Source organism: Leopardus geoffroyi, chromosome D3 (assembly GCF_018350155.1).
Source record: "Leopardus geoffroyi isolate Oge1 chromosome D3, O.geoffroyi_Oge1_pat1.0, whole genome shotgun sequence".
NCBI classification, from domain to species: domain Eukaryota; kingdom Metazoa; phylum Chordata; class Mammalia; order Carnivora; family Felidae; genus Leopardus; species Leopardus geoffroyi.
Window position 1 is genome coordinate 19960445 of NC_059339.1, and position 11180 is coordinate 19971624.

The 11180-nt window shown below is 41.9% G+C and overlaps 1 protein-coding gene across 1 annotated transcript in view; it reads right to left on the reverse strand.

Moving 5' to 3' along the window:
* LOC123587856 (sodium/glucose cotransporter 1-like) overlaps positions 1-10505 on the reverse strand; it is a 56504-nt gene extending 45999 nt beyond the window's left edge. Inside the window, exons 1-3 of the mRNA XM_045457899.1 lie at positions 10276-10505; positions 5747-5818; positions 907-1011 (exon numbers count right to left, since the gene is read on the reverse strand). Coding sequence (XP_045313855.1) covers positions 907-1011; positions 5747-5818; positions 10276-10398 — 300 coding nt within the window. The 5' untranslated portion in view covers positions 10399-10505. The remainder of the gene's footprint in view (positions 1-906; positions 1012-5746; positions 5819-10275) is intronic.
* Between the last annotated feature and the right edge of the window lie 675 nt (positions 10506-11180).

The following is an 11180-nucleotide window of genomic DNA, read 5'->3' on the forward strand; positions in this document are numbered from 1 at the left end:
TTTCATACAAGTTATTGAAAATAAGTAATAAATTTGGCTCTGGCTTTCTTACAAAGAAGGGGTAAGGTAAGTTGAATTTATAAAGGAGATGCTAGTAAATTCTGAGAAGTAAATGGTGGTAAAGGCCAGGGCTTTTTGCTAGGTTTGAAATTGACTCTGCTATAAGTGTCCTTTATTTTTGTAGTCTATAAGGAGAAAGATGAGACTCAGAAAGTAGGGAGCTTTCTGATTTACCCAGAAAAGTCAGATGGTTTATACAGAAATAAGTTAATAAGCCCAAGACTTATAAATTCACTTATATTTAGGCGAACAAATTCTATGTTCTACAACAAATATATCCCACAGATTAAATAAATAATCCATTTAATAGGTTTTATGGTTCAAACCTGGTATTCTTAGGAGGTCATTTAGGAGTTTTGTAGTAGTTAGTTGAATATCCTGAAGAGCACAGTTGAGCCCATTCTCAATACATACTTCAAATATACACATGCATATACATACACACATACATGTACATATAGACACATATATCTGTGTGTTTACACATATACACATATATATCTGTATGTATATCTACACATAAACATGTATGTACACATATATTTAAATGTTAATATGGTCTTTTCTCTTTTTCCTCCCTGGATGGTCTCCTAAAAGTTCTTTGTTCATTGTATTCCTACGGCCCTTGGGATGTAAACATTCTCTGTCTCTTCATTAACTTCATTAACTAAGAAGAAAGAAAACTAGCACAATCATTTTGAAAATCAAAGACTTGGTTCTTTTCTTCTGTGACTTCTAAGAGGTCTTCAATATTTACCAGAGGTAGAAAGCAAGTTTTTATATTTAGGAGTTTTATTTGGACAATGATAAAGAGGGAGGTTAGTTGCTGCACAAGGTATTACTTACATTCCATTCAAAGGCCCCAATAGCTATCCCTGAAGTCGCTCCTATTCCAGCCAGGCCCATGAAGTGGCCACTGCCAATACTGGAGGCAAAAAGAGAAGCGCCTATCTGAAAATCAAAAGGTGATTACCTAGCAGAACTATCAGTCCAACTCCAAGAATTCATTTTCACAAATGTAAACCGAATTTTCCATTTTCTCAAAAGGGATTATTCCCTGGGCAGAATTCCCATTTATGTTTCTTCTACACAAACACCCTACCTACAAATTAGAAGCCAAGTGAGAAGAGAGAACATGAAAAAAGAATGGCCATTCTTACATTGCCACATTTCACATGCTCCACCCACTTACTTGCAATTCCCTAATGCAGAAATATTAGCAGAGTGCAATTTCATCATTGTCTAAATAATTTAAAAATATCAATAATCTAACTGGTTGTAAGTGATTGGTTAAAATACTAAGGTGCATGAATATGATGAAATACAATGTAGCATACAGAAAGAATAAAGGAGCTTTTCATTAAACAATAAGGTAAGCAGTATGTATGATATAATCTCATTAAAATTTTATGTGTGCATCTTACACTTGCACAGATATATGCTTATATATGCATGGGAACGGTTCTGGTCATATATATATATATATGTATATATATATATATATATCAAAATATTTCTGGAGTTATGGTCATAGAGATGGAATGAGGAGAAAATTTCAAGTTCTATACTTAGACTGTAACTTTTGGGCTTTTTACAATCAACATCTGTTACTTTCAAAAGAAAAAATTCCTAGAGGTATTTAAATGAGCAAAATCCCTCCTAAACCAATAACAGCTTTTTAATTGAGTAGAGATAGCCACTCCATTCAAAACAAAAATCCAACTATGATGCCTTTGACATGAGATAGATTTTAAACTAAATAATCAAGAGAGGTTGAAAATAATGAAGCCTTTTAGGTAAAAACAAACACCTCATCACTGACAATATTGACATAAGATAAAGTAGTATTCAAGATCAAAAGCATTAGGGGCCCCTGGGGGCTCAGTCAGTTAGGCATCCACTCTTGATTTTGGCTCAGATTCATGGGTTCAAGCCCCATGTCGGGCTCTGTGCTGGCGGTGCAGTCTGCTTGGGATTCTCTCTCTCTCTCTCTCTCTCTCTCTCTCTCTCTCTCTCCCCCTCCCTCTCTTTCTACCCCTCCTCATAAATAAACATAATAATAAAAAAATTTTTTTAAAGTAACTTTATAGTTACCTTATAGAACTACCTTTTACAAGGTAAAATGCACTAATAAGCCATCGTTGAGAACATACAGATATCAAATACCTTAATAGGGACAATTGTAAGGCAAAAAAGTCTTAGAAGTGGCACATAATAAATACTCAAATAGTAGTAGTTATTTTTATTATTAAGAATGTTCACTACATTTACCATAATAGTTAAAAATTATATACCGTCTAATTTGCCCAATAATATGGTATTTAAATGGTGGAATGTCCATATGATATAACACTATGCAACTGTATATAAATATAAAATAAATCTACCTATCTATGTTTATACAGATGTTGGAAGTTGCTAGCATGTTATTAAATTAAAAGATAGCTTTAAAAGGCACCATTTGTTAATTTAATAACTACTAATAAATGTCCATTGCCAACTATGCCCAGGCACTGTTCTAGGTATTAGGGATACATTAGTGAGTAAACTAGACAAAAATCCCTACTCTCATGAAGCCAACATTCTTTTGGGAAAAAGAGAATAAACAAAATAAATTAGAAGATTATTTTATAGCATGATAGTAATAAATACTATAGAGGAAAAAAAAAACTGGAGAGGTGGATAGGAAGTACTGGGAAATTGGGTGGTCAGGGTAGACTGTCTGAGAGAAGAGTTGAAGACCAGAAGAGGTGGGGGCATAAGCCATGGGGATTCTGGGGAGAGTGCTCCAGCCAGAGAAAGCATCAGGGGCAAAGGCTCTGAGGCAGAAACACAGCTGGGTTGTTCAAGGACACTGGCTAGAGATGGGGAACAGGCATCCTGGGAGGCAAAGTCAGAGAGGTAACGAGGTACAGGACATCTGTGCCCTACTACAGGCCACTGTAAGGGGCTGGACTTTCATTTTAGGTGACATAGGCACCCCAACAGGGTTTTAAGCAGAAAAGTGACATGGTCTGACTTGAGTTTTAATAGGCTCTCTTTAGCTGCTCTGTTGAGATTGCATATAGAAGAGCCAAGGTAGAAGGAGGGAGCTCAACAAGCTGTTATACTTAATCCAGGTGAGAGACAATAGCAGCATGGACCTGGAAGCAGAGTTGATGGGAAGTGGTCAGATTTGAAAGCTATTTTTTAGATCGAGTCGCAGGATTTCCTAATAGATGGGACGTTGGGTACAAGAGAAACTAAAGCATCTAACAAGACTCCATGTTTGTTAACCAGAGCAACCAGAAGACGGAGTTGCTATTCAGGAGAAAAGAAAGGTGGTGAGAGAAGCAGATTTGCTGAGGGAAGTCCAGGGCTCCCTTTGGGGCTTGTTCAGTTTGAGATACCTGATAGACCTCTCAAGTGCAGTGTCAAACAGTACAGGTGTCATGGGTGAGTCTGGAGTTCACATGAGAGACCCGTGATTTGTTAGCATGTAACTGGTATTCAATGCCATGAGCTAGACGAGTTGCCAAGTATTTGAGTGTGATTGGAGAGAAGCAGTCAGGCGTGGGCCCTGGGGACTTCCAGTGTTAAGAAGCGAGGGATATGGAGGAAAACCAGCTGGGGAGACTGACCATGAGCAGCTGGGGAGGCAGCTGGAAAGGAGGAGAGCAAGGTGACAAAACAGGGAGGGAGGGAGGAAGGACTGAGAGCCTCAGAGTTTCACCACTGCCAAGCCAGCTTAGATGAGCACTGAGAACTGGGCACAAGAATAAGCCATGTACAATTTAAAAAAAAAAAAAAAAAAAGGAGAGAAAGAAAAGTCAGTCACATGGAGGGCCTCAATACGAGCAGCTGATACCCATCAGGCATCTGCTAATACGAATACAAAACAAAAAAGATAGCCAGAGTGGCAAAAATCATTCTTTTAGTTTCCTTTACTAACACCATAAAATATTTTGTTCATGAAGCAATAACCCTAACAATGAAAAGAGAAGCCACAGCAAATAAATTAATAAATCATAACATACATAAACATTGGGAGGGCAAAGCATGTTACTGTCTCTTGGAAACCGTTAGAAGTGTCAGTTTTATGAGGTAATATGGGAAGAAGATTGTCATTTCTCTAGGTACAGAAAACATGACTACAGGTCTAAGTGGCTCAGGCAAAAGACTGGGGGCCTCACAGCCCAGGAAGAGGCTGTGTTGCTGGAATCCTCTGCAGAAAAATAAACTAAGGTAGGAGGCCCATTGCAAACATTTTTTTGCTGCATTCAATCTCTTTCTAAAGCAGGTTTACAAAAAAAAAAAAGGAAGATTCAAGTATAATTCAGAGAGTTAAATGCCAGGAAAATGCTTTTCCCCAAATCTCCCAGCTAAGAGGCAAAGCCATTTCTGCTAGGTTGTTGGATCCATCAGAGTAAGTGTACTTTCCCTTTCCCTTTGAATAAAGGCAATTTCTCCTTCTGAGACAAGATTTCTCTCTTTGAAGTGCTACCCCAGTGTGAAAAAAAAAATCTTTGCCATAAGACTGGTTAACATTTGAGGGCAAAGAATATTAATGAGTAAGGGCCTGCTTCTTATATAATTCTCTAAATGTACCTTACATTCCTGTGCTGGAAATGCATGTACATTTTTACATGTACATGTACATTTTACATGTACATTTTACAGTTAATTTTTTTTAATGTTTGTTTATTTTTGAGAGAGAGTGTGTGAGGTGGGAAAGGGCAGACAGACAGGGAGACACAGAATCCAAAGCAGGCTTCAGGCTCCGAGCTGTCAGCACAGAGCCCCACGCAGGGCTTGAATTCATGAGCTATGAGATCACAACCTGAGCTGAAGTTGGACACTTAACTGACTGAGCCACCCAGGCACCCCTATTTTTACATAATAAGTTATAAAGCAGCGCTGGCTCAGGCTTGCCTTGGGTCCTAGGAGGTTGGGCCCTTCTGGTGACCCACATCTTCCTCCTCCCTGGGGCACTCCTACCCACTCTATCCTGGGTACAGGGTCATGGACAGGCAGCTGCCTCTTCTGCTGTGGGGGTTTTGAGGCACTCCTCTTGGATGGAATCACTTTGAATAATGAATAATACATAAAAGACAAGAAATGGTTTCTACCCTGCCTCCCTCCATCTAGCATCATGCTGTTCCATACCCAAGCTTTGGTATATGCTGTTCCTTCTGCCTGGGATGCCCTCACACTCTACCTGTAAATACCTACTCCACCTCCAAATCCTGCTCAGATAACCCTACCTCTAGAAGACCTTTCCCGTCTTGTACCCCCTCCACCCAGCAAGCCTGAGTTTACCTTTCATCAGTACCTGGCCTGTGCACCTCCCACCAGACTCACTGCTGTCCTGCACTGTAACGTGATGCAATTTGCTGGATACACATATAACTCCCTTTCTAGATTGTGGGCTTCCAGCAGACAAGACTGTCTATTCCCCACCTGTGTCCTGGAACCTAGAACAATGCTTTGTACATACCAGGCACCTAATAAATGGTTAGTGAATTAAACTGAGTTGAATGAAAACATTTTGGTAAGAAACTACTTACGAGTTAAGCAAACTCTAATGAAATGACTTTCCCAATTTAGCAACTTCAAATTATTTTGGGTATAAGATATCTACATTAAAGTAACAGACAAGTTAACATGTGGCCGCCTAAGCGGATTGCCACATGCAAGCCTTACTCACCGGCCACCATGCTAGATTGCGGCCAGCCAGGAAGAAGTCGTCTACTGTCCCACGACTGCTTGACAGGATAGCCTTAAAAACAAATGAACAATAGAAATACAAGAAACAAACTGCTCCAAAGATACAGATCTCTCAAACGATCACCTTCACTTATGCATAAATCTCTTTAGCAGAGACCCCCCAAATCCATTTTCCCTTTCTTTCTTTTTAGGAATAGAAGCCCCTACTCACTGGGTTACTCTGGCCACCCAGCAGGAGACTACAGTCTCTTCTAGCTCTGATTGTGTGGACATCTCCATTTCTCTACACTCCTGAGAAATTAATATTGCTTTATTTTTTTCCCCAACTAGTTAACCAGTGTCATAGCTTCTAGCAGAGTCTGGGAGATGAGTGGTTAGTGAGGAATGGCAAACTTGAACATGTGCCCAGCTTCTTCCAGAACAGCTGTCACTCTGCCATTATTACAGTGTCCTTCCAACACATCCAAGTCCTCTCTACTCAGGCTCCCCAGCTCTGATTCCCAGACTCTGATGTGGCCAAAAGACAATCCTGGGGATTTCCTGGAATGCCTAGGACTGGCATGACCTAAGGATGACAGCTGATTGACAGAAATATGTTTCTGTGGGAAGAGTGAACTTAAAAACTGCCGTCAGAGGGGTGCCTGGGTGGCTCAGTTGGTCAAGTGTCTTGACTCTTGATTTCAGCTCAGGCCATGATCTCACAGTTCCTAGGATCAAGTTCTGCTGGGCATGGAGCCTGCTTGGAATTCTCTCTCTCTCCCTCTCTCTCTGCCCCTCCCCTGCTTTCTCTCTCTCTCAAAATAAATAAATAAACATTAAAAAAATCCTGCCATCTGAGGTATCTATATTATAATGCAATTTCCTCACATCATAAAGCCTCAAACCAAAGAAACAACTCTCCAAATCAGACACATTAGGTTAGTCTCACCTCATCTAGTCACTAAATATTTACCAAGGGCCTACTACGTGCAGAGCTGAACTTTTTTTGTTTTAATTTTTTTTTTAACGTTTATTTATTTTTGAGACAGAGAGAGACAGAGCATGAACAGGGGAGGGGCAGAGAGAGAGGGAGACACAGAATCCGAAACAGGCTCCAGGCTCCGAGCTGTCAGCACAGAGCCCGACGCGGGGCTCGAACTCATGGACCGTGAGATCATGACCTGAGCCGAAGTTGGACGCTCAACCGACCAAGCCACCCAGGCGCCCCCAGAGCTGAACTTTTTAAGGAAAGCATCAGCTGGGAAACTTTTAAAAGGACTTAAAAAAAATTCATCTGTTCTCAGAATAAAAGCATCCTCGCTTTCCACAAAGAGAGGACCAGACAGTAAGAAAAGCAGATCCTGGGGAGAAGGTGGCTTAAGTGCCTGTCCCTGCCTCTTCCTTCCTCCCTGCTCTCTTCTTGGAATAATAACACCACCACAGCAGCCAGGCTGGTGGGGGAAGAAGATACAATCAACTCTTTCTCAAAGATCTCTGGGCTGAGACTGATAAAAAGAGAAAAACAAAAACAAAAAAAAAGTGTAAGTTTTTTCCCTTTACCATCCTATAAGAGCCAAGACACTAGCAGCAAAGACTGATTTCTCAGTTCCCTGGGGGACTCAGCAGACAGGAGTTGATGAATGCTTTCAGAAAGAAGTCCCATCTGTGTGAATGTGGGCAATTTGGTTCAGCAAGAAAAGGGTGGTTTAATAACTGGAAGAAAATAAAGCTAGATTCATCCATTGAATCATACATAAAAATAATTTTCAGATGTTCTAGAGATTTAAATATGAAAAAACTATAAACTATTAGAAGAAAATTTGGGATAATATTTGTACAAATTTGGAATGGGAGAAAACTTTCCTAAGAAAAGCAGGAAATCTAGAAGATGCAAAGGGAGATAGTTGACTTCTTCAAGGTGAACAAAAACTCAAATGACAGAAAGACACCATTAATAGTTTAGACCAGTGGCTCTCAACCAGAGATGATTTTTTTCCCCCAACCACTCAGGGGATATTTGGCAGTGTCTGGTTACATTTTTGGTTATGAATGGGCAGGCGTCAAGGATACTTCTAAGCATCCTATTATGCACAGGACAGTTACCCACAATGAATTATCTGGTCCCAAATATCAGTAGTAAACACTGGTTTGGACAAATGACAGCTTGGGGAAAACAGATGAGCAAGTCAAATGACAAAGAAGTTGATAAAAGCAAACAACACAGATAAAAAATGGCAAATAAAAAGATGCTCAACCTCACTAGGAGTCTAGGAAGTACAAATTAGAGCTACAAAGACATACCACTGTCCACCCATCGGGCTGGCAAAACACACACACACACACACACACACACACACAGAGTAATGAGCAAGTCTTGGGGGAAAGAGCATGATCATATCCTGCTTGTGAAAAATGTAAATCTCAACAAGCTCTGGAGGTTAGCATTTAGTAATATCTACTAAAATTTCAAATAAATGTATACTTCTGACCCAGCACTTCCAATTTTGGGAATCCATGCTACACAGATTAAAAGTACCAACACAACAATACCTGGCATCAAAACCAATACCTGGCAACAATCTAAGTGTAGATTAGTAGGGAAGAGCTGGATAGTATCTATTTGTGGGACTACTAGGCAGTTAATAACAACATAAGCTGTATCTCTATCCATTGACCTAAAGGATTCTCTCCACATATAGTAAGTGGGGGGAAAGGCAGGCTGCAGAGTAATGTGTATGATATGATCACATCTTCTATAAAGACAAAACACAAAATTCTACGTGTGTCTGCATGTTTGGATAAGCACTGAGAAAGGGGAGGGATACATGACCCATGGTTATCTCAGAGGGATGGGAATGGATGGGGGAAGAATAGTAACTTATTCTTTATTTATGCATCTTTTTGCTCTTACAATGAGCCTGTTAATATTTTCCTAATTAAAAACAATATAAGATTATCCAAAAGAACAAATGGAAAGATAATACAAAGACGGGAAAAGATCAGAGCATTCTGGATAACTATGTATGTTTTATGGCTCCCAGAACAGAAGGAACAGCAGGTTTCTTTAGGAAATGACCAGATGGCTTACCAGTCCTCTGACCTTGGCCAGACTTAGGCCCCAACTGAGTCTGGGACAAAACTGGGTGGGGGCTTCCCAATTCAGTGAGAGCACTAGAAGAAGGATCCAAAAAATAAGTACTCATTATTCAGAGACCCTGTGTTTTTGGGTACCTAGAAGGATGTTTCTCATAACTGAGGCCAATTAAAAAAAAATCTTCAGTTTGAATGATCTGGATAAACACCCCAGATTTCTCCTTTATGTTTGGAATAAAGGGCCTATATTTTCTCTTCTGGTACAAAATTCTCTTAATAGCATGGAGACCATGTCTCCATTACTCTATCTGCTTACTAGCAGCATAGTGACTTAGTGTAAGCCCTCAAAAAGAGTGTCCAGTGATCGTATTTTGAAAGGCACAGTAAGATTCTGCACAGTAAGATCCTGCTCATAACCTGGTGAAGTTTCCCAAAGTAAAGGTCACATGGGCATGAAAGCTTCAGCTGGGTGGGGGCCACCCAGAATGAAAACTCTCCCATTGGTTTAGTGAATGGTGGCAGTCACCAGATACTCCTGCTTGGTGAAGCAGGCCAGGCAGAGGCTTCTGATGGCTAACAACTTATCGGAGGGGTGACACCATGACACCAACCAAAGCTGTCATACCCATCTGATCTTTCGCTGGAATGCAGGCCTGTCCCAGGGTAGCATGGTTAAAAGACACCTTTTTGAGTGCTTACGTACTAAGCTCTAGTGGGCAGATGGCAATAAAGGAGACATGGTCTCCACCCTCTTAAAAGAAGCTTGTACGAAGAAATAAGCTTTTTATTCAGATTTAAAGAGAACACTTAGAGCCCTAAGTCACTAGTGACCTTTGAGATTTTGCTAGCAAGGCAAAGGGATTAAGATCATGAGTCAGATCAGACAGCTCTAGGTTCAAATCTGGACCCAATCGTTCCCTGGTTACTTAAATTCTTTGAGCCTCGGTTTCCTCAACTGGGGAATTAGTGGGAATGACGGTATGTTATTCACAGCAGGGTTGTGAGGACATGAACTTGAAGCACTCACAGCAGACCTGTCACTTAAAGGCCTAATCAGAGATAGCTGTCATTATTATCACCATCATCATCATGATCTTAACAGCGCCTGCTTATCAAACACCTCTCAGGTTCCAGGCAGCGAGCACGGGGGAGGGATTTGAGCCTGCTCATTTATTTGGGTGGTGGGGGGGACACGTGCGATTAATCAATATGGCTCCATTACTGAGGATTTGCATTTATTTACCTTTGGCTGGAGGGTAGGAAGTAGGTAGAAACAGGGAGAGTGGAGAGGTCTCCACCGGCCAACAAGGGCTGTGCATAGGCTGGGGCAGGATACTGGGGCGGGATGCAAGGTCGGGGACCAGGTGACTGGCAGGGAGTGGGTCAAACCCAGCCTGGGGTCCAGGGCCCCGCCTTCCCCTCCGGGCCCCGACGTACCCACAGCCCGATGCCCAGGACCAACAGGAAGTACAAAACCATCACCAGGATGTCTAGGGCGCTAGTGACGCCGAAGCCCAAAGCATTCCAGCTAGAGATGTCGCCATACCACGAAAAGCTCATGGTGGCGCTTCTGGGCCAGGTGAGTAGAGCGGGCTATCAGAGGAGGCGGTAACGGCTCTCACTTTGGCTTCGGTTTTGGCTTTGGCTGTGGCTCCGCCACCGTAGTGCGTCACGGGAAGGGCCGCGGGGCAGCCTGGGAGTTACCTGCAGGCCTCGCAGCCCAGCGGGGCCAAGTCCCCTCCTCCCCCCTCCCCCCACCCTCCCAGGTTGGGGATTCCGCCTTCCTTAGGGGTTGGTCTATTTAGTGAGAAAACGAAAAGGCTTTCCTCACTGCTGTACCAGGTACAACTCCCCCCCCCCCCCCCCCCCCCCCCATTCCCCTGGGTGCGCTGCAATTCTGGAACTTAGACTTCGAGTTGGGCTGGACTGGGCCAAGCATGAGTTAACAGGGGCAGGATCAGTCGCTGTGCATCTTTCTGAGCCATCCTTGGGGCCTGCAGCAAAGTGAGAAGCCCGTGATACTGCCATTGTCTTTACTTTTGCGTTAATTTGGATTTAGTAAAACAATTACATTAGGATATTATTTCTCGAGTCCTGACTTTTTCGATGCCCCCTTAAATTTTGCACCAAGGAAAATGCCTCACTCGCCTCACCCTAGTCAGGATCCTACTTGGGCCAACTGATTTCAGAGGGGCCCCAGCTTTTTGCAATTTGATCTTTCGCTGGTGATGTGAGCATTTTTAGTCTGGGCCAAGCGTTACTCTCCTTGATGTTTCTACCAAAGATGTTTTTCTGCTAAATTGTACTTTTTGAAATTTTGGTTAATAATACTAACAACAAAA